Below are 23,808 nucleotides of genomic sequence, written 5' to 3'. Positions count from 1 at the left end.
CAGGACTGGAAAGGTACTAAGAAGCCCTTGACTTTGCTAGACTGCTCCCAACCACTTTGTGCCTGGCTGCAACTCGTTTCTGACACATTCCAGATGATAGACAAAATTGCACTTTCTTCCCCACCATGTTTAACACCAAATCCAAAATGGCAATAGATTCAAACTTTGCTGAGAAACCACGTGTCACTCCATTACATGCTGCTCCCTAGATTTCAGGGCAAATTCAAAGACAAAGCTCCAGGCTATTTTGTCTCCTTTTTATTTTTACTTTTATACAAAAAAAAAGAAGTCTGACATAGTCACATCAATGAGAACAAGCTGCAGTGTGCACTCCAACAACAACAGTCATATAAGGATTTAAAATATATTGGTTTATTGTTTGCAATAGCAGTGTTAGTTTGCTTGTTCTTAAATATCCCCAACTCCAAATTGCTGAGCTTGAAATTCTTGAAAGTCCTCTGGGATGGTATCTGAAAATAGGAAAATATGCAAAAGTTTAGTCTCTTCCGAAAAAACAACGGAGCACTTCAATTAATAAATTACCCACACATTCTTCTTTAGATACCATGCCTTCTCTTTTGTTTATGCATTAAGAATGATCAGGGACTGTTCTCAGTTTTAGCTGTATACCACTGAAAAGCAGAGGGAGGCTAACTAGACAGGGCACACTTAGCCCATGATGGAGCACTACCAACCTTCAAATTACGTTTCCATCCAAAAATTTTGTGGCTTCCACATCTATATTTTTATTAGTAAATGCTGACTGGAAAGGCAGAAAATGTGGTTGTCTTGCTCTGTACCCCAGACATATCTCTATGTCAGCGTCTCTGTTTCTCATGGCTCCTAATTCCGCTTCCCTGTGATGGTTTCCCACACCACAAGAAGGGACTGAAACATTAACTCAAGGACCAATAGCAACTGGTAGAAGAAAATCACTTCAGCATTGGTGAAGTAAGCTGGAGGTGGGTCAATATCATAAGAGCCACTACAGTTCTGCTGGAAGTGTTGAGTTTGCAGGGTGCCTTTGCCAGCTCCTGTTGTATCTGGAAAGGCACAGAGCTAACCATAGAGCTAAAACTGAAGCCAAAGATGGAGCCTCAACAATGAAGCTCAACTGCGTGACCTCAACTTTGATTGTTTCCACCCTGATGCAAGACTGGTAACTAAACTCAAAAAGGAAGTAACTATGTAAATACACACAGTACACAGCATAAAGGGGAAACTTCTCTGCTTTTTGTTGACCTTTTTTTGAGGCTTGAAAGTTCCTTTTAAGCTTTTTCTAAAATGATAGCAGGATGTGTGGGGACTCTAGAGACTTCTCTGAGTGGGTTTAATCGACCTACTGAAGTGCCTGCAGCAAAGTCACTGCCCGCTCACTGCCAGGACGGTACCTACAGCTTCAGCAGCATGGTTCCTGGGAAACCACGTATGTCTGGGAAACCACAGACGTAAGAGTCTGTTTTCAGACTCTTATCAACTAATTTATAATTGAAAGCACCACTGTCTGAAAGTTTCCCTGTTTAACCATGACGTCCAAGCACTAGCTATAAGCATACTGAGTGCCCAGGAACCAGGGTACATCATCAGAACACACCACAGAGCCAGTGTCTGGCTGTGCAGTGGCTGTGTCCACTGCAGACGCGGTCTTGGCTTCTTGAATCCACAGAGAGCAGACAGAGAAACTATTCCAACTTGGCTAGTAACTTGTTTTCTGAAGGCTGCTTTGGTCAGGTAGGGGTCGATGCTGAGAGGAGTGGGGCAGCCCCTCCAACCTCACTACCAGCAAGGTAGTATGGCCAGGGCAGAAATGTCCTGACACAAACAGCTTCTGTGTGAGTGACCAAGGATTGAGTTACTCCATACAGTGGGAGATTAGGGCTAAGATGGAAGTCTCTGACCCCAAGAAGGGTAAGCCAGAATGCTCCAACAGAGTCCGAGAAGGATTCCTCCATGGGACAAAGCACATCTCATGATCTTGTCCTCCCACAGACATGAGCAACCAACAAGTACACGTCTGACACTGATGCCTGGTGAGTGATCCCAGTGGATCTCCTCATTTCTTTCACGCTGTATTTACAGCTCAAGGCATCCTACATGTATAATGGCCTCAGAAAATATATTGTGTGTACAGCTCATGGTTGGTTGGTTTTAAATAACGTATCTAATTCTCTGATGACAGCTATACTACTTAGTTGGCACAATCTCTGCAGCAGAGTGCTCTGGGAGGAGCAGTTGTGAGGTGTCAGTTCCCGTCTGGCTGGGCTGCAGCATGCTGCTGGTGTCAGGGGAGGCGTTTCACAGCTGTGAATGACTTGTGAATGAAAAGCAATGGAAGCGATGCAAAAATGGCTTAATCCGGCAGCCACACTACCACACTACTTCATGGTCATTTGCTAGTTGTTAGCTAAAATGATGTAAGAGCAACATTACCATTGCAGCGGTATTTCAGGTTGGACCAAATAATGTTTTCCTGAGAGAAGCAGAAAACTCCAAGCCGTCCTCCACGCATCGTGGTGTCTATAGTTACACCAGAGTCTGCGACTAGGTCAGAGCCTTCATAAAATCTTGCCCTTAATGAAAGCAAACAGAAGGTCCATTATGTCTTTTCCAGGGCTGCAACATTCATAAAAGTAATCTCATTATCGATGGTGGCTCCAGCCTTGGAAATGGTATTCTCCCTCCTTCCCATTGGAGAAGAAGAAGCTAAGATAGCTCCTCTTAGAGGCTGGGGACTGGAGTAATGCTGCATGCTGTCAAGAGCTGGACAGGGAGGGTGTTTTGGTGGGTTTGGGGTTTTTTTACAGATCCTACAAAAGCCCTGGAATATTTTTTTCGTGTAGTCAGTCAGGTTGAGAGCTTTAACTCTTGAAAGCTTCCAGTCAACAGTTACAGGAGAAAGGGAGAACCAGATTAGGCCAGTTGGAGAAGGCCAGATGGATATTGTCTCACACAGTTTGAAGCTAAACCTTTTTTTCTTTTTTAATAGGCAAAGTTTCAAACAAACCATTTTGGATGTTAAACTTCACTGTGAGTTTCTTTAAAAATGTGACTGTGATTAATTCCAGGAACAGTTCTGATGATCTGGCATTTTGTTGTTAGAAAATCCATAGGCAAATTCCCAAGCAGCTCTGAGAAGAGCTGAGCTCTGCCAGCTCCCCACTGTGTGCCCTGCATTTAGGGCTTCAGCAGGACTGTGCTGGAGCTAGCTGGGATGCTGCAACGCTGTCTGCACTAAGTCCGCAGCCGCTGGGGTACTGGGTAAGTGACTTAGAGGACGATGAGCCTGAAGGACCCTGTTTGGATAAGAACCCTGACATGCAAGAAAACAGAGAGTGGTGAAGGGAAAGAAAGTTCCTGTGTCTTTTTATAAAATAAGAAAAAAAACCAACCCAACAATTCCTGTTATGTTCCTGAGTTTATTTCCTGATTTTCTGAGGCAGTTCAAAAGCATCTGTACAATTAATAGAACTTGTTGTCTTTCAAATTTCTGCGGGAGAGTCTTGGCTCAAGTGACTTTTTCCTATGCTTCCTTGAAGCCTCAGAAAACCTTCGCTAGACGCATTATGGTCTGTGGCATCTGGCCTAAACAGACCGCAGCAAGATGTGGACAGAGAGCTGGCAGAGGTTCACTTTAGGCCTGGCTGCCTTTAGTTTCTGAAGGACTGTGACGCTGACTTCGCTAGCTTTCCCAGTTGCAGGGGGCATTAATCAGGCTGGCTAGAGACTGCAACCACAGGCAAACGTTTGCTTGTGAAGCAGCTTCACAAACAGCTTGGACTAAACAAAAGTTGCCACCCAGGATCTATTCACAACTGCCCTGTGGCTGGGACACAACTGACAGAATAAATGTCCACAATCCACTTTAGCAGAAAGTCAAACATGCTCATTCCCATTACCGATGAAGATGATGCTCTGCACCAGAAAACTGGAAAAATTATAATATCAAGTTACTGCATGTCAGCTGGAGGGTGGTAATTTTTTGAAGAACAACTGACATACCTCTATTTCTGTTCTACTACAATGCTGCAAAACTGAGCTGATGATGCCAACCTAACACTGCCCTTGATCTACAAGTATAATTCCTGCTGACCTGGATGGTGCAGAGTGAAATACTTCCTCCTGAAGGGTGATTTTTTTATGTTTTTCAAATAACAAAATAAATAACATGCATTACACAGCTTTGACAAACTTTCTGAATATATGCTATGTAATCTCAAATCTACCATGTCACGATAATTACTGATCTTAGTCAGGATCACAACCTTTTAAGTGGACTACTTTTACTGATTCTGTTATCCCAGAATCTGTAAATGAACTATCATGATTCCAACAAAAATACTCCAAAGGATCAAAATTAAGAAATTTTGAAATGCATTGTTTTTGTGATAAGTGGCCATCAGTAGCTTGGAAAACAAGGTATTAAACCCAGAAAAGGGCTTATTAAGGTAGTACCCAGTTACAACAACCAGATGGCATAAAACTCAGGTTACAAACAGGCGTAACTTGGAATTATGTTTCCTAGGAAAAGTATTGCAGGCTGAATTTCAAAAGCCTAGCCTGTTACAAGGCTTCATCAGTGTAAAGCTCAAACATCTCACAAGTTCCCAGGTCTGAATTAGGTGTTGAGAAACAACAATTTAGGCAGACATGTATCTGTACTCACGATTATCCTTTCCTCTCTTACCTGATGTAACCAATCTGAGGTCTATGCTGCAAGAACCAGCGGTAGGAGACTTTGTCTTTCCACCCTACATTTCGGGGGTCCTTCCACAGCAGCCTGACCTGGTCAGTGGTGTCCCCCGTGTGCCAGAGGGAGTTGCGAAGGTGCTCACCAGGGCCCGTCTTGGATTTCACAGCCTGCAGAAATACAATTTGCCAATGCCAATCACAGAGAATTGTGATTTTCAGGAGCTACAAGTCCTTCTGTAATGGGGAGCAGGTCTGCAGAAGCAGCGTCTCTCCTGCTCATATGCTCCTAACTTCTTTTGTATAACTGGAGCCACTGCTTGCATGAAAAACCAAGGACAAGGAGGCAGTTTGACCAGCTACAGTCAGAGTACAATGAGAGCAGAGACTAAACCCTCCAGCTGATGAGCAGGGGCAAGACTGCAGATGTATTTCCTTAACAAATATTGCTATTGAAAGGCCTGTGTGGCAGTTTTTGCGCTTGTTGCAGGGAGACAACAGCAGTAAGGCAGAACAGCCACCATGCAGTGATGGCTTGGCCAATACACAGCATGATGGCTCAGCCCACAGCAGTCAGATAGTCTGGTGGCATAGCCAACCCACGGCAGGATGGCATAGCCAGGCTGTGGTGACTGCTGTGTCACCAACTAGGAGCTACAACCAGTACCTTTAGCTGAATGCCAGGCTCTGCAACAGCTCTGAAGGGAGTCGCTTGCCAGTATGTCTGTTCAGTTTGTTTCCACATTACCACATAAAAGCTAGAGCTGTCTTGATAACCAAAAATAAAGCCAGCATAGTCATCATCTGTCACGGTGTTCACATGGAAAGTGCCCTCAAAGTCAACGCCGTTAAAAGCCGTGTAACCTGAGGGACACACACAGGTTAAATCAAGTCTGCAGAAAATTAATTCACAAGTTTTTTGCTGTAAAACTTGAATCTCAGAAGAGGTACATACCAACAGCAAGGCCAGGATCACTGTTCATAGTCTGCACAATTTCCATGCCCTGTAAGAGTAAATTTAGGCTGGTTGGTGTCTGTGATGAGCTGAACTGGCTACACCTGGCAGCCCCTTCTGCCTCCCTCTAGCACCCTCTCCACTCATCTCCTCCCTTTGTTCACAATAACACTTGCAGCTAATTATTCAAATTAATTATTTATTTATTCATAATTATTATACAAATAATTATTTATAATATACAAATAATAAACTATATAAATATGTAAATATAAACATGATTATAATATGAAATTATAATTATCATATTAATAATAATTTATAACCCTGGCTGTGTTTAAGGCCAGGCTGGACAGAGCCTTGGGTGACATGATTTAGTGGGAGGTGTCCCTGCCCATGGCAGGGGGGTTGGAACTAGATGATCTTAAGGTCCTTTCCAACCCTAACTATTCTATGATTCTATAATCTATATATTTATTTATAATTAATCTGAATTAAAATGAGGACTATAATCAAATACTAATGTTTTAGCTGCTTGTGTGCCCTGAGTCAGGAATGATTTGCTTTTCCTACTGCAAAATTTTATTCTGCAGATCACTGAAACAGAACTGTGCACAGGGCAGGGGGGATGTCAGAAAGAGGGCTGGGGTGGAAGAGAGCTTTTCCTACGCTTAGCTTGTACAGTTTGATCATGGAATTTGGGATTAAACCGACTGCTGGGACTGGGTTAAGGAAGGTGTATACATCTCAGCTGGCTTGGCAGCGACACTGCCAATGGGAATAAACTGCACATTCCCTGTGACTCAGAACACATTAGCCTCCTGGAGGCTAAGATTTGTTAGTATAAGTAAGTGTTACTGGTCTCCATCTAGAGTAAATGCTCTGCTACACAGCAGGTCAGACTTTCAAAATTTTGTGAAGGCTTCATGAAACTGTTTGCTACAGAAATACTTCAATAGTGTGACACAAAAGTCTTGTGTTCTCCTTCTTGGCAGCAGTGAAATCCACCCAGAAAAAGCTGACCACCCTGTAGTTATTTTAGACTATTAGAAGCATCAAAGCTATCATATGCTAAAAAATGTTTCTTCATTATAACTTCTGTAAAATAGTCAACCAACCAACAGCTTCCACTTTCCACTTGTTTGCCAGAGGTCCAGCAATTACAGAGACAGTTTTACTGTGGTTTTCAAAAGATTTTTCTCAGCTAGGTAAGAAAGACCAGATGTATTTTTACCTGGTTAAGAACAACCCAGTTGGGATCAATCTGTGCATCTCCCTCTGGGTCCAGCACCACTGTCTGATAGGCCCTGAAGTCTGTCAAGGTGATCTCTGCGTTCTCAGGGCACACATCAATCCGATCAATCACTGTATCCTGGTCAAAATCAGACTCACAGATATCCCCGACTCCATCACCTGAATGCATCAGAGAAGTGAAAGGTTTATGGTTTAGCAAGTAGCCACCTCTGGGTGGATCAGGGTGTTTGAGAAGCAGCTGGAGTCTCAGCCCTGATGGCTGCAGTGCCTGGGGAGGGGACTCGAGGTCCTCTGCCTGGGCCAAAGGGGCCCTGTGTGTTGGGTCCCCTCCTGGCACTAGTGTATGCAGATGCAGTGACTGTGTTGGATCCTGGTGCACATGTGCAGTACCTGGGGAAGGATGTAGTGCCTAAGCACTGAAATGGCTCCTGAAGGCTCATCTTACCATTATCATCTTCCTGCCCTGGGTTGGGGACCAGCCTGCAATTGTCAGGGCCAGGGGGCAAGAGGTCAGGAATGCCATCGTTATCGTCATCCTCATCACACTCATCACCTAACCCGTCCTTATCCGTGTCCAGCTGGGAGCTGTTGATGATGGTGGGGCAATTGTCTGTACTGTCCTGGTGCCCATCGCCATCACTATGAGCAAAGAAACAAAAAGAAACAGCATGCCAGCATCAGCTCTTGCCTCTGCATGGGGGACAGCATGGGTACTCAAGCGGGAATTGCACTGGAGGCACACCATAGCAGGAAACAGACCAGTGGTCACCACAACCTCTTGCCACTCAGGTGGCTGAACAGCAAGGAGACAAGCAGCGAATGCAAACCATATGATAAGGCAGCAGGAATGTAAAGACTAAGCCTGGAGCTATAAAAATACTCAGACAAGAAAAGGAAACCTTACAGGGAGTGGGAAAAGGTACCAGAACCCAAGATCTCAAATGACATCCACTCCTAAAAGACATGTAAGACACATCCAACAAGTGCAGTGTCATCAATCAAAAGGCATCCAGGAGACAGCAAGTACTCAACAGCTGGTGTCCCTTGTCAGACACGTTGCCCACAAGTGTCTTGGTGCACATGCAGGTGTGAGTGTGAATAAGAACTTATGGAAGACTCTGCATGAACATGGGAAATCACACTTGTTTAAAAACAAGCACCACTTTCCCCCTCCTGCATATCAAGTTTTGTTACATTACAGTCCAGCAGGTGAGCTGCACAGAGAGAAACAGAGAAGTCTGTAGCTCCCAAGCACTCCCCCAACATCAGCTGGTTAAGTAAAGAGTCACAAGGAATGGGGACAGACTACAGAAAAAGAGTTTGGGAAGTTATGGGGTAGCTGCATTGTTTCTCCATGCCAACAGTTAAGTGCATCTGTGCAAAAAAAATGGCCTGAAGTCAGGTGTGTCTTGTACGCACACCATAAATAAAATAGTTCCTGGTGATACTGGCATGTTTCTTAGTAGCTTTATGCTGAACCCAGGCAGACCAGGTGACATGCAGCCAAATTAGGGCAGTGCTGCAGCTTACAGCTATGCATATTCCCACTTATCTTTCACTGCTTAAGTACTTTTATTTTAGGTCAGAGCAACTGGTGTTTGCACATTCTTAAGATGAAATGCAATGAGGACCATGCACATACATTTACAGCAAGGTTAACCTCAGGCAGAACTATAGTGTTTCTACCAGGAAATGCTTCATACCTATTAGCTAAGTTTGAGGAAAGGAAACCATGTCCCTTTTTAAAACCAGAAAAAACGAAGGCCATATCTACTTAAAACAGCTCTCAGCTGGGGCCCTTTGCAGCTACTGGCCCAAGACTGGGAATGCTCCCTGTGGAGGTCAGGAAGTGGGCTCCCCGCACTTATCATCCCAGGCAGCAGCACCCACCAACCACCTGGGGGTGAGACCTTGCAGCCGCCTGTGGCTGACAACATGCTGTGCCAGCACAGGATTTATCACTTCCCTTTCTTCTTCATTTAAGGAAGGAGAGCAGGGGAGCACTTGCCACCCCTAATGCTGGTTATGCAGAAGCTGCTTCCAGGCAGGTGTGAGCAGTTTGTCACGGGACATGCCCCTGTGAATGCTCAGGGTGTGTAAAGCCAGAAAGGAGCACTGTCACTCTTGCTGTGCTAAAGCAAAGGGGCTTATATTTTTTTCTTTTTTTTTTTTCATTTTATTTTACACTTGGTAATAAAATTCTGCTTCTGGAACACTAGGTTCTTATGAGAAAACATGCTGCCCTTAACTGTGAAGTTCTTGCTGGGATTGAAAAAGAAAGAAAAGAGGAATGAAAATAAAAGAAAAAAGCCTTTTACCTCATTAAAGTTCTGAGCAGTGCTCTGGGTTTTACAGCCAGAGAACTGCACTGAATGTCACTTCCACAGGAACTCACAGGAAGCCTGTGTGAACATGGGGCTAAAGGTGAAAAGCTCTTAACTGTACTGCTACAGGGAAGTGACCCAACAAGGCTGATGGTTCAAACAATGTTTTCTGAAATAACACCTCTTTGAGGAGGTACTGGAGTTAAATTCAGGCTAGTCTGAGGGATTAAAGTTCTCCAGGAAGTCTGAGCTTGATTCAGCTCAAGACAGGCCTCTCCCCTTCCCTGCTGCTGTTACAAGCCATAACACAGCATACCTGTCCTGATTGGTATCACAGGAATCTCCAACCAGGTCATTGTCAACATCTGACTGCAAAAGGAAACAGTGAAAGTTCCAGTATCAGCTGCGGAGAGCATCTACTAAAATGGCAGTATTAAACCAACACACAACCAAATCAAATCAAACGCAATTAAAACTAAAGCATGGAAAAACATTTGTTTTACAAAACATATTTTCTTGTTTGCATCATCCATTTAACCAAAAAGACAGTTTATTTAAAGGAAGAAGAAAAAAACAAAACCAACAGACAATGAGTAAACAGGGTTAAACTTGATTGGAGCAGCTCAACCAAAGTGAGTAGTTCAAGCAAAATTCTTCTACTACTGGAAATAAGTAGCCCTCATTTCTAACCACAGCTGATGTCTTCAGCAGCTTTGAAAATCTACTATGTTTCTGTAAAGGTTCCAGCAGTTTTTGTTAGTCACAAGGGGCTTAATCAGAATTCAAAACATCAAAAGTCTCACTGACTTCTCACCTAGCAGCAATGAAAAGTTTTACTAAATAAGTACACTGGGATTTTGTCCTAAATAAAGAAATATCGAGTGTAACTAAATCACACCGCTGTGTTGGGTCTGGCATTGGACTGTGTGGGACTGGAGCACGCCCATGTTTCAGAGCACACCAGCAGAAGATACTGTCAGGGCAAAAGTGCTAACAACATCCCAAATTATGATAATACCCCTGGTACCTCCCCTTTCCTATTGTCAGGAGACTCTGAAGCATAAAACCTTCCCAAATACCTACTGTTAAAAAGGTAAACACCCTGCATGAGCTGCTTCATTCTCATGCTTCTTTTTCAACCTCAAAAGTACCTCTCCCTAAATGAGGGTATTTTTATCTTGTGTCTGCTAACCTGATTTGGGTTGCTGATTGTAGGGCAGCTGTCACAGGCATCACCAACACCATCATTATCTGTGTCCTCCTGGTCTTGGTTGGGGATTCTCTGACAATTATCCAAAAGGTTCTTAATACCTAGCGAAAAGCAAGATGTTAGCTAAAAACAATTCCTTCATTTGTTACTGGACAACATAAACATTAAGAACAGTAAAGACACTATTCCTCTTCAGCAGCTACTTCATCTTGCAACGACATTATAAGCCTGAACAGCAGATCCTTCTTACGTGTGCATCCGTTCACTTAACAGAAGTTAGAAACATCTTGCTAAAGAACAGCTTTCAACCCCATCACACACACTTCATTAATTACATACAATTCATTCTATCCTGTTCCTGTTTCGCAGCTTAGAAAGTGGAACATTTCACCTTTGTTATTACTTTTGAAGGGTTGTGATTTTTTTACTTCTTTTAAACCTCCTACAGCAATACAAATTATGTGGCTCTTCAGCATCTGGGATAGGCAGCAGCTGGGTACTCTGAGACATGTTTGTACCTTTAAGGAATTACTGAATGACTAATGACCCTAACTTACACATAAACCATGGGTAGGTTTATCTGTTACAGTGTTTAGTGCTTCCAACGAAGGCTAAAAGTTACACATTAATGTAAACGAAAAGGACTGCAAACACAGGTTTCATGAAGAAAGACAATGCAACTGGTGACAGGAAATCTCCTAACACATGGCACATTCTGGGCAAGTTTCAAGAATGTCAGAGAAGCTGGAAGTGAAGAATGACCAACCATCTCCATCCATGTCATCATCACAAGCATCTCCTTTCCCATCACCATCTGTGTCCCTCTGGTCATTATTCAGAACATTGCGGCAGTTGTCACAAGCATCTCCAAAGATATCTTGGTCGCTATTTCTCTGGTTAACATTGGGAACCAAGACACAGTTATCCTGTAAGTGACACAGATCCAAATCAGGCATGAATTGGGTCCCAAACACTTAATTTCTACTTTTGTGGATTTATATAACTCTTACATTTACATCTACTTTCATAAAAAATTATTCCTGTGAGCAGTTCACATTTTATGTGAATATTGCTGACACCAAGCTGTCTGGTTTGGTTGATACACAAGAGGGAAAGGATATCATCCAGAGGGACCTTGACATGCTTGAGACGTGACCAATGCCAGCCTCATGAAGTTCAACTTGCAAAGTGCAAGGTCCAACACCTGGGTTGGAGCAATCCCAGACACAGCTACAGGTTGGGTGGAGAAGAGATTCAGAGCAGCCTTGTGGAGAAGGACTTGGGGGTGTTGGTTGATGAGAAAAGGAACTGAACATGGCTCAGCAGTGTGGCTCGTTGGCCAGAAAGCCAACCGTACCCTGGACTGCATCAAAAGGAGCATGACCAGCAGGCCAAAGGAGGTGATCCTGCCCCTCTACTCTGCTCTTGTGAGACCCTGCTTGGAGTATTGTGTGCAGTTCTGGTGTCCTCAGCATAAAAAGGACATGGAACTGTTGGAACAAGTCCAGAGGAGGGCCACAAGGATGTTCAGGGGATTGGAGCACCTCCTGTATGAAGATAGGCAGAGAAAGTTGGGGCTGTTCAGCCTGGAAAAGAGAAAGCCACATGGATACCTCATAGCAGCCTGAAGTACCTGTACCATAGTACCTGAAGGGATTCTACAAGGATGCTGGAGAGGGACTCTTCATTAGGGACTGCAGCGACAAGAGATTGTGTAATGGGTTCATACTTAAACAGAAGAAATTTAGGTTAGCTATAGGGAAGACATCCTTTACTGTGTGGGTGTTGAGAAGCTGGAACAGGAATATCCCTGAAAGTGTTCAAGACCAGGCTGGACAGAGCCTTGAGCAACATGGTCTAGGGTGAGGCGTCCCTGCCCGTGGCAGGGTGGTTGGAACTTGATTATCTTAAGGTTCTTTCCAACTGAAAACAATCTATGATTCTATGATTAGCTCTAAATAAGATTTCGTGTGTCCCTTAAAGCTCTCCTTTGAATCATGCTGGGGGAACCGTAAATATAAACATGCAGATCATAAGGCTTTAACTATAACTTTGACTTCTGATTCTCATTTTGTCCATAGTGAGTAACTGAGTAATCTGTTCTGGTGCCCTGGCTTTCTTACATGGTCCTCCTCAAAAGCTGTAGCTCAGGGACCCTGACAGGGTTTGTCAGACGCTCTCAGTGAAAATCCACTGCCCCCTTCTGGTAGAGACTTAAACCAAAGCTGAAACACTCAAAAAACATGACTTCCTGACACAAAAATGCACAAGTTGTTTTGTTGTTGTTTTGGGGTTGGTTTGTTTGTTGGTTGTTTTGTGGTTTGTTTTTTTTTTTTGTCAAACAAACTGCTATTGAGTTTCCTAAGACCATCAGGAAGCACATGGAGAAGACTTTATTTCAAAGTGGTGTAAACTTTTCCTTGCCATCTAGCACACCCATGAGCTCACCCTCTTGCACCCATGGACGCAGAGCCCAGCTTAGCAACAATACAGAAGTTACTGGTTGCAAAAGTGTTGAAACTGCATATAGATTTACAGTTAAAGGAGGATTTAACACCTTTTCTTGTAGAACATTAACAAAACCAGTTGCTTCAAGCTACCTGAATTTAGGCTTGGCCTCTGTGGCAGAGCAGCCTCGGACAGACCTTCTGTGATTGCTAGTCTGCCCTAGCTCTACATGGACATTTGTAATCTGAATAGAGTGTTCTTCTTGTCTATCTTGGAAGTGCATTAAGCAATAACACAGAAAGATCTTCATGTAGAACCACAGTGTGCTTGTGAGGGTATGGGGTGAACACAGAAGAGCTTTTATGGTCTGAATTTAATCTCTGATACATTCTGCAGTGGTGTACCCACATGGAAACCTCTTTCACTTTCAGAACATGATTCAAAGCTTTCTTCAAGCAATTGGCAAGAGACCCATTAATTTGCATGGGGTTTGGATCCCTCCTGGAATATGATGTGAGGTCAACCTACTATTTAAAAAGACACTAATGAAAGTAATGTTCCTGAAGGCCATGCTATAGGGAAGTGTGACAAGGACACAAGTTCTATATGCAGAAAGCTCTAGAATTCAATGATAAAATATAATAATGGAGCATACACTAGTAAATCCCTCACAGAGGGATTTAAGGCTCTGTGAAACAGCCTGGGTTTTTTAGGTCTTATAATAGTGAGCATTCTATGAAAGAAAAAGACAGGATTTAGACAGCTGCTTACACTGAAGGTATGGGATAATCACTGGCAAATAGTAGTGAGCCATATTTCAAAATCACTGCCTATTGCAGTAGTGTGAAATCCTACTGTTCACACAGACACCCCCCCCCACAGACACCCCCCCCACCCCCCCCAGATCTATACACAGCACCTGCTCATTGGGAATGCCATCTCCATCTGCATCATCATCACAGGCATCTCCAATCCCATCATCATCGGCATCTTCTTGTCCAGAGTTTGGGACAAATCTGCAATTGTCCTAGATATAAAATGAGACTTTTCTAGTGTTCTATGGGTAAACTGGATGCCTTCATAATTTCAATGACTTTTTCTATTACTGTTTTAATTAAGCACTGAATCAAATTTAAAACCAGATTTAGCCAGATAAATTCAATTCCTTGAAAAAAGTTAACGCATCTAGTCGTGCTTCTTCCACTCTTCCTCTTTACCCCTTCATGCTCTGAATTTATATTATAGGATTAAGAAAGAATTTCTTACTTTTCTGCAGTTTTCAGCAGAGCATGAGAGTTCTTCATTAGGGTAGCCATCAATGTCAACATCTTTTCCGCAAATATAGCCATCACCAGCCCAGCCAATGCCACACTATCAATAAAACACCATGGTAGTACTACCAAAAGGTTAATGAGTCACTGTAGCAATATTCAAGAAGGAAACCCCACAACAGTCTTCAAAACACAAACATACACCAGGAATGGACAGTCCCTGAACTACAGTGAGGTACACTTCACCATCTCTCAAAAATGTGGAAAGAAAACTTTTGTTTCAAGCTTTCTATATCTAGACACAGCTAGAAAGAGCCAAGACTTGATGCTAAATGGAATGTGTGTCTGCAACACAATGATTTCAGTGAAAGCTATAGATTTATTTTAGACACTGACCAGGAAGACGCGACCTAGGCAGAATATGCAGCTAGTAGTCAGCAAGGAGCCCACGGCTCGAGGGGATGACTGCGTTTTGTTCACTATCTCAACAATATGTCTGCAACTAGACAGAACTGTGCTGACAGTTACTAAATTTGCATCAGCAAAGCAAGTGCATTTGCATGCAAGTTTCTCTTAGCCAATTAGATTGGTACTGTCTAAAATTAACGCCTAATTTGTCTTGTAACTGAAGACTGATGCATAGAAGTGCATGTCAAACTCTGTCCTCTCCTTAAAATGAAGGCTTGCCTAACACAAGTTTCTAGCTATCTTACAATTACAGTACGGACTTAAAATATCCCAGATACTTCTTGAAACAGATGTACTTAAAAATGAGACCAAAACAAGTGCCGGCAAAAACATGCACTGTATCCAAATTTAGGACACAGGATTAGTCTCTTGTTTCGCCTTGCAAGCTGGAAAAACTAAGTAATATACTTCAGTTAGATTCTTACTATGGAAGTTATGTGCCACTTGGTGCTCCTCTGGTCCCATGGCTGGAAAGCACAGTACAGCCTACCTACGTCTAGAATCTGTGGTCTCGGTCTCACTTAGAAAAACATCATCTCTGTCAGCAGGCAAGTACAGGCACACTGGGTATGCAGAGAGGATCCCACAGCTATGTAGATGAGCACCAGGAGAGGAATTTGTCCTTGTGATGTCTTCTGTAGAGTGACATTCAACAGTCTTTTCTGAGGAGACTTTAGAAAGTCTATAAAAGCCATTCCCAAAGATCTAGTTGTATAGACACAGTAAATATAGTAAATGTGCATGGCTGCCTTACAGAGATGCTGCAAGAAGAAAGCAATTGCAAGATAGACTTGGCCTGGTTATTTTCATAGCTGGTCTGGGCTAGTGTGCCCAGTTAAGATCCAGTTAAAATACTCAACACAAAGACTTTCCCAGTTCCAGCCTAAAAAAGGCTATTTTTCATTGTACAAAAGCATGAATTTATGAACTCACAATACATGTCACCTCTCCTCTCCTTTCCTCAATACAACGAGCATGCACACTGCATGGATTGAGGGCTCGATTTCTGCAGCTTCTTTCAGCTTGACATCCTCTGATTTGGTCTCCTGTGTATCCTGGTTTGCACTGGCCACAGTGGTAAGACCCCTGTAAGAACAAAAAGTTACTAGCCAGCCCTTTAATGGGACTTCTTTTCTTTTAAATCAAGCATGCTGGCAAGACTCATGCCACACTGCTTATGCTGTGCAAGTGTAGTTTTTCATCCAATCAGGCCTCCTTGCACTGTGAACAAACTATTTCCTACACGAAAATCAGGTTTGGCTCCCTCAGTGCAAGCTGAAAAATATGCTCAACTGCTGCCTTTTAGACGAGTCTTTTGTTAAGCCAGAGAAAAGTCATGTAGCAGTAAAAGCTTCTTCACGATGCCTTGTCCCTCCCAGCATCAGTCTGAGCTGCTTTCAGGCAGCTTCCAGGTAGACAAAACATGTAAAATTGTAAGCAGCACCTGTTCAGTGAGACTGGATGCTCTTATTTCAGTGTAAAGCAGATCCATTAGTTTTTAATAAACTCAACTAGGCACAACAACTTTTAATCAGTGAGAGACAAGAAAGTTCAGCGTGTTTTTGCTCCTTTTTTTTTTTTTTAACTTGTATGTTTGTAAGCCAATTTGAGTTAAATGTTCTTCAGAAAAGAATTCAAGAGCTGAAGACGTAGTCATCCTCATTTACACTGCAATGAGAACATCCATGTCACCTTTTCTAGTGGTTTACCTACATGCATATATATATTTTATATTATGCCACTCTCTTGCGTAAACAAACCCAAAGGAGCTAAGCCAAGGAAGTGTGTGCTAAAATGATCACCATGAGATACAAATGGATAAATGCTGGTAAGAAGGGTTCTTCTTTTGACCCTTAATATGGCTTTTGTCTCAAAAAAAAACCCCAAAAGCCGAAACCTCACACACTTGTAGATTTGTAACCTATGACATAAAAGTTAAACATTTTTTTTTCTCTTATAAAGAATAATTATTTTTGACATGTTGAGAAACAGAAACAGTCAGATCTCTGTCAAACTTGTGCATCCATCCCTTTGTAAAATTGAGGCACTTCTCACACCGTCACTCTTCCCATACAAAGCTTGTAAGGGGAACTGTCAGGATTGTCTAGTCAGCCATCAAAGAGATATACATTTTCTACCCATCTAGGTATTATTTTTGTCCTATGTTCCTAGCTTCATTCCAAACTTTAACTCTGCACTGTCTGCATACTTCCAGGCTGAAGATGAATATACGCAGATATGTGAAGAGTGAAATAATCACTGGGCTATGCAAATGGTATGGCCTATATAAAACATACCGGCCTGTGCACTTTCTCCTAATGGATGACAGACTAATATCTTCTGGAGTCTCCTGAATTTACTCGGTAAATTCTGTCCTATATCAAGCCCTCGTATGCATTAAAATAGCCTTTAAGGCAGCACTTTCAGACCAAACTGTTTCTAAAGGAGACAGGAGTAAGAAACGTACACTGCTGCTTTGACAGATGGCAGGACACTTGTTGCCATCTACAAGTAGGTCCTCATGACTTCCTGAAGAGGACTAGTTATGTCTAGTCACGCAGTACGATACAGCATGTGATAGAAATGTTCTAGATATGAAAAACACCCAAATTAAAAACCACACAAAAAAATCCAAACCATAAATCATACTGAACATTGAAAGCAGTCCTAGAAAAACAAGGTTATTCACAAAGAAAGCAATAATTTCAAACACTACTGATAGCCTCAACAATACTTAGCTGCACAAAGGACCACTTTTACCCCCATGATACTTTCAACCTTTCCCTTGTAATGGAGAAAGCCTGCTTTGTACACCCAGCTATAGCAGAACAGTATTTTCAGTAGCATAAGTAGCTCACATGGGACAACCAGGTGATGAGGCCCAGTCAGCACATGTTTATGAAGGGCAGATCCTGCTTGACCAACCTGATCTCCTGGTTTTCCCCAGGGCTCAGTACTGGGGCCAGTTCTGTTTAATATCTTTATTTTATAGTAAATCAAAGTTATCAAAGTCATCAAAGTCTTATTTTTGATGTGGATTAGAGGATCAAATACACTCTCAGCAGGTTTGCAGACAACACGCAGTTGGGTGGGAGTGTTGGTCTGCTGGAGGGGAGGAAGAGCCTGCAGAGGGATCTGGGCAGGCTGGATCAATGGGCTGTGGCCAATGGTATGATGTTCAACAAGGCAAAGTGCCAGGTCTTGCACTTGAGCCACAACAGCCCCATGCAATGCTACAGGCTTATTGAAGAGTGTCTGGAAAACTGCTCATGGAAAAGGAACTGGGGGTGCTGATGGAAGGAGCTGAACATGATCCAGCCTGTGCCCAGGCAGCCAAGGCCAACGGCATCCTGGCCTGTATCAGCAATAGTGTGGCCAGCAGGGCCAGGGCAGTGATCATCCCCTGTAATGGGCACTGGTGAGGCTGCACCTTGAATCCTGTGTGTTCAGTTCTGGGTCCCTCACGACAAGAGAGACATTGAGGAGCTGAAGTAGGTCCAGAGACGGGAAGCAAATCTGGTGAAGGGTCTGGAGTACAAGTGTGGTGAGGAGCAAGTAAAAGAACTGGGGTTGCTTAGCCTGGAGAAAAGTAGGCTCAGGGGAGACCTTATCTCTTCCTACAGCTACCTGAAAGGAAGCATCTAATGATTTGTCAAGCGATAGACCAAGAGGAAATGTCCTCAAGCTGTGCGAGTGGAGGTTTTGATTGGATATTAGAAAAAAAAAAAAACCAGAAGGGCTATCAAGTACTGGAACAGGCTGCCCAGGAAAATGGTTGAGTCACCATCCCTTGAGTTATTTAAAAGATATGCACATGTGGCACTTAGGGACATGGTTTAGCGGTGCACTTGGCAGTGTTAGGTAAATGGTTGGACTTCATGATCTTAAGGGTCTTTTTCAACCTAAATAACTCTAATTCTGCGATTCTAAGTGGAAGGTCTAACTTGCTTCATAGCATTAAAAGGTTTGTGAGCCCTGTTCTTTTGGAGCCTAGTATCTTTCAAACCTTTCAAAGCATAGCTGTTTGTACTTCTGTTATGCTTGCTCTCCTAGACTAAATACCTGTGGGTATTAAAAATGTTGTACCAACCTCAGCTGTCTTCCTCTCTGTACTTATTAAGAAGGATACCCTAACAAAGTGAAGACATTACTCCTATGAAAAGAGCACCTAGGAGAACAGCTTGTTGCAGCAGTTCCCAAGTGGGAAGAGGGGAAGCAAAGATTTAATCTTTCAAAGGAGGTTCCTTGCAATAGCGTACTCACAAACACACATAACTGGATGATGTGGAGAGAATAGTTCCTGACATTCCTCAGGGAAATCGATAAGGATACAGCTCAAATGGACATGTTAATGACAAATAAAGTATTGATTTATTTTTATTAATAGACAGGAAAAGAGGAAATGATTGTTTGGTTTAGATGAAGCCAACAAACAAACTGTATTATTCAGTTCATCAATCAGAGCCATAAATCCAATCCTAGCCTCAAGGAATTTTAGAACAGTCAATTTTTTTAAAGCCACAAATGAAAAGGTGCTTACCAAAGTGTTTATGCAATGGGAATTTGGAACGCAGAGTCCAAGTCCACCATTCTGACATTCATCAATATCTAGGCAGACCTAGCAACAAAACAAATCATCATGTAATAGGAACAATGTTAATCTGAGATCCAAGTCTGAAGAAAAGCCGCTGAAATTTAAGTCTAGAAAAGAGTCATAGACTCTCCTGAAACCACTCTCAGGATGGCACAGACATACCCATAGGCATACCTTCCAGTGGACCTCTGTGATACAGAAAATTTAAAACTTAGGATGGGCTTCTGGTTTGCCCACAAGAGTTTAGACAACTGTAGGGTGGGTGCTACAGAAACATGAAAAAAATGACAATAAAATAGGCCTTCTCTATCACACTCTTCCTAGTTCAAAGCCAGTTTGCAGCCATCAACAAAGTGCCCTTGTTCAGAAACACCTGTGAAGATACTGACATTTTTTTTTTGTTTATATACCAATCTGAGTATTCGACTCTTAATACTCCCATTAAAGCCAAGAAAACACAACTCAGATCTTCTGATTGAAACACTCAGCTCTGCCTAACTACACAAGGCATTTATGGAATGACTGAAGTATAAATAAAGTACAATAGAGATGCATTGACATAAATCAGCAACTTGCAATGGCGGTTGCCACACAGACGCTGCCACTCACCTGCTTATTGCTCTTGGCATAGCTGAGGCCTATCCCTTGCACAGTTTGTCCTGTATATCCTGGGGGACAAGACTCACATCGGAAACCTGGAGCAGTGTTCACACATCGCACTCCAGGGAAGCAAGGGTTGTAACGACACTGCAAAGAAAAAATGAACCGAGCACGTTTGTGCTTCAGTAACATCCAGACCCTGACTATGTGCACAGACTTCTCAGTCAAAGGCATCGCTACATGTAATGTCTGTATGTCTTCTGTTCAAAACTGGCTTAGAGAGGAACAGACTCTGCAGATATTTCTTACCCCAGTAGGTCTTCATCTGCCTGCAGTCTTCCATGATAGCCTGCAGTTGATGCCCTAAGCTCTGATGCCAGTCCTTTTTGCTGGGTAGGTTCAATTCCCTTGGAGGCTGAGAGCCCCGTGGAAGCATCCCAACCACAATATCAGGACAGACATCTGTAGAACTACAACCCATCAAATGGCCCTCCAGTTTCGTTTTGTGCACACAAAAGTGGCAGCAGCATCTCCCTTCATTTATATTTGGGCAAATCTCACAGCCAGAAGTAACCCAAACATAACGCAGATGAGAAAGGATGTGCCAGTGGCACTCACACATTTCTAGACTGGAGGCCCAAACACAACCCTTGGTACTGCTCCCAGAATCGCACACGGTCACAGCATCACCTTTGGCCTGAAGGCACCATCTGCTTTACTGCCATCATGTAGACTTACAGAACAGTTATGACCCATTTCACCTGCCTTGTGGGTGCCAGTTTGGGAAATCACATCCTGTGTTGCTGCCTCTCTGTACTAGGTAATATTTCTAAGTACTGAAAACTTCAACATACCATCATGCTACACATGGCTGAAAGACAACCGTAAATAAGAAACATGAGAAAGAAATAGAAAAGAGCTTTAAAAATATTCATTTTTCTCCCCTCCTTGATCAGTAACAGAAAAACATCTGCAAGATGGAGGGAGAACAAGCCAGAAGATACCCACCTACAACAAACATACAACTTGTAACACATACGCAATGGAACAAGAAAAGTTATGTTTAATATCGAAGTATGTTTGATGGAAAGATCTGTTAGAAGTAGGTCGCCAACTAGCATAAGGAAAATGTAAAACCCAGGACAGACATTTTGTGCTCATTTGCTGTGGATTTTTCATTATAGGCAGCAGAGGGCACTCAAGTTGCACCATAAACAGAGCAGAGCTGCAACTCCCAAAATAACAGGATATGAAAGTAATGTCTTCAAACTGGTAATGAATAAGGGAGCATATTGCAGAGATGCTAAAAGCCTCAGAAAAGATTATGGCAGCTCTGAGTGAGGCATCCTCTAGATTTGTCTTTAGCAGAATTTGTATATGAACTTCTTTATAAATGTCAGCTACTAGGAAGCACAGAAAATTTTTAGTCAGCAGAAAGGTACTCTCCCAGAAGATTTCTAAAAAGCTTTCAAAAATAATAAAAAAATATTACTTCATACTCTCAGCTAACTCAGGAAAACAAATATGATACATCCTCTCTTATTAGAGAATGAAAATTAAAAGCTATTGCCATTTATTACCTCTTTTCCCCCCTGCACAACCGTAAGTGAAAATCCACCTGTTAAAGAGTTATTTACTGGTGAAAAGACCCACACCAGACTAGGTGACATTTTAGTAGCTGTGTTCATGTAAAGACCTCATATGAGAAACCATGTCACTACAGACCAGTCTCTGTTTTCCTACCACTGTCAAGAGTAGTGTTGCTCCAACCCTGAAAATGGTAGGGAGATTATCACCATGCTCCGCCTCAGTCTAGGTATGGCTCAGGAGGAGGAAACTATGTGTACCGGTAGGCTCCAGCTAGGCTGGCCTGAGACTCTCACCATGGTTATCTGTGGCATGAAACTCACACCACAGCTCTTTCAGCTTCACCTCTTGCATTCACATTTCAGGGCTTCACCTCCATTTTTTGCACCTTCTGTTGCAGCAGACATAGTCCATGTCATGTGAGGCAAAACAAAAGGTATTGCCTGCAACTCGGGAAACTGCCACACTTAACCCATTTACTTTTTCACAGACAGATATAAGTTGGACACATTGCATCCTTTCTGCTGATGGCCTACAGGAGGGAGTAAACCAAAAGAGCAGTCAAAGCACATCTCCTGTTGCCTGGGAAGTAGAAAAAAGGAATTGCTTTTGCTGTGCTACATCATTAGGCAGCCACGTTGGTAGTACTGTGCTATCCGCAGGCACAGTTAATGACCTAATTCTCCTGGTTCCCTGGTCTACTACCTCCAGGTGTTTTTCCAGAAAAATCACTAAAGAGCAATGGCAAAAAATCATCATACAGAAAAAAATGTGGTGAACTGGGAAGTGGTTTTGTCGTTTGTGTTCTGATTGTCACATTCCAATTAACACAGATTTTATTTAATTGCTTAAGATTTCAATTTATTAACTCAGTCCTTAGTACAAGCAAGATCTGACTTTCTAACATAACACAAGGAAAAAAAAAAGGCAAATTTAAGTCAACATTATCAACTTTCAACACAACCATAAAGAAGATAAAAGCAACAATAACAATAAATGTTTATTTTCTTTCACAGACTTTTAACATAAGGCTGAAAAACATTGCTCCAGTCTGGGTTGAAGAGAAGACTTTGGTCTTCATAGCTGGTTCAGAAGCACTACAATTTAAAGAAACAAAGCCCATATTGATAAGAAGGGCTTCTGCAGCCTGTAACAAAAGCTGCTGAATCTTCTTGGGGAATAGAAACAACTATGTCAAAAGCTTCTTTTGTTTGTTTTGGTTGGGTTTTTCTTCCAAAATTAAAGTCCTCAACTCACCAGGGTATTTCAAGTTTGCACACATATAACCTCCATAAAGTTGCAGCAACAGCAAAATAAGGAGGTGGAATCAAATCAGAATGAATTAACATTCACTGTGCAAGCAGTCAGCAAATGCTGAAGACAGCAAGCATCAGCAACCCATTGACATGTATGAAACAGTTGCTTTTTATTTCCCCTATCCTTTTTCTTTTTTTTTTTTAAATTCAGTGAAAGTCACTATTTTTTACCTCATCAATATCTGAGCAGGTAACTCCATTTCCTGTGAGTCCTTCAGGGCAGGAGCCACACTGAAATCCCTCTGCTGTCTCCATGCACCGGACTCCCCTGAAGCAGGAATTAACTTCGCATTTGGGTTTACTGCGCCTAGGAAGCTGAGTTGGAAAATTCACAGTTCCCAAACCTTTAATGCAGAAAGAACAACAGTTTCAGCGAGTGAAAGAAACATCCATTATGGCTTTTAGCTGGCAAGTGTTCTGAAGAAATCCCCAGGAGGCTGCGCAGCAGGGGCTTGATGTTTCTGCACCACGCTGCTACCAGCTGTGCTGTGGCTGAAGAGACATCCTGCAGGGAATGGCCCAGGATCTTGTTGAGTCCCCAGACAGGGGAAATTAAGGCTATTTTGTTAGATCCACGTGCTTCTCCTGGCTACACATGGGAGCCTTTCTGCTAGGTTAGTCCCAGCACAGATCTGTTCCTGGCCAGCAGGAGGAAACTGAAAGCCAGTTACCTCAGGTGCCCCAAGGGACTTGTGTCATAGTACAACACATTTCTCTGGCTAAATTGGCAACACTACCACTTTATAAAAAAAACAGTGCCATGACTTTTCAAGAACACATCTGACAGTCTACAAATAAGAGGAATAAAGAAGCAGCAGCTGGCAGCCCATGAACACACAGAAGGACATGCAAGTACAATGGCTTAGGTGCACAGATACCAGCCCCACGGAAGAGCAAAGTTTTTTTGAGACTGGCAGGTACTGAACCTTGGTACTCATGCATGAGGCCTTAAAAGACTTTTTCTTTGGCAGTTACACATAAAGGTTAATCTGGTGGGAGCTCAACTTGAGCTTTGATGCGGCTGACAGACTTAGAGAAGAAATAAACTAAAAGGCTTGATGAGTTTAAAGCCTTTCGCCCCACCCAGTAAGGGGG

The 23,808-nt window shown here is 42.7% G+C and overlaps 1 protein-coding gene across 1 annotated transcript in view; it reads right to left on the bottom strand.

Annotated features, from left to right (window-relative positions):
* Positions 1 to 296: 296 nt before the first annotated feature.
* Positions 297 to 23,808, bottom strand: part of THBS4 (thrombospondin 4) — a 46,195-nt gene continuing 22,683 nt past the window's right edge. The window contains exons 7-22 of the mRNA XM_065662736.1: positions 22,885 to 23,057; positions 19,820 to 19,957; positions 19,157 to 19,234; positions 15,550 to 15,702; positions 14,144 to 14,248; positions 13,797 to 13,904; positions 11,196 to 11,355; positions 10,412 to 10,530; positions 9,536 to 9,588; positions 7,341 to 7,534; positions 6,876 to 7,054; positions 5,642 to 5,690; positions 5,354 to 5,550; positions 4,685 to 4,857; positions 2,431 to 2,570; positions 297 to 470 (exon numbers count right to left, since the gene is read on the bottom strand). Of these exons, the coding sequence (XP_065518808.1) occupies positions 409 to 470; positions 2,431 to 2,570; positions 4,685 to 4,857; positions 5,354 to 5,550; positions 5,642 to 5,690; positions 6,876 to 7,054; positions 7,341 to 7,534; positions 9,536 to 9,588; positions 10,412 to 10,530; positions 11,196 to 11,355; positions 13,797 to 13,904; positions 14,144 to 14,248; positions 15,550 to 15,702; positions 19,157 to 19,234; positions 19,820 to 19,957; positions 22,885 to 23,057 (2,081 nt within the window). The 3' untranslated portion in view covers positions 297 to 408. The remainder of the gene's footprint in view (positions 471 to 2,430; positions 2,571 to 4,684; positions 4,858 to 5,353; positions 5,551 to 5,641; positions 5,691 to 6,875; positions 7,055 to 7,340; positions 7,535 to 9,535; positions 9,589 to 10,411; positions 10,531 to 11,195; positions 11,356 to 13,796; positions 13,905 to 14,143; positions 14,249 to 15,549; positions 15,703 to 19,156; positions 19,235 to 19,819; positions 19,958 to 22,884; positions 23,058 to 23,808) is intronic.

The sequence above is a fragment of the Lathamus discolor genome, chromosome Z (assembly GCF_037157495.1).
Source record: "Lathamus discolor isolate bLatDis1 chromosome Z, bLatDis1.hap1, whole genome shotgun sequence".
In the NCBI taxonomy this organism is placed as follows: domain Eukaryota; kingdom Metazoa; phylum Chordata; class Aves; order Psittaciformes; family Psittacidae; genus Lathamus; species Lathamus discolor.
The sequence above is the reverse complement of the archived record's forward strand: the minus strand, read 5'-3'. Positions and strand labels throughout refer to the sequence as shown.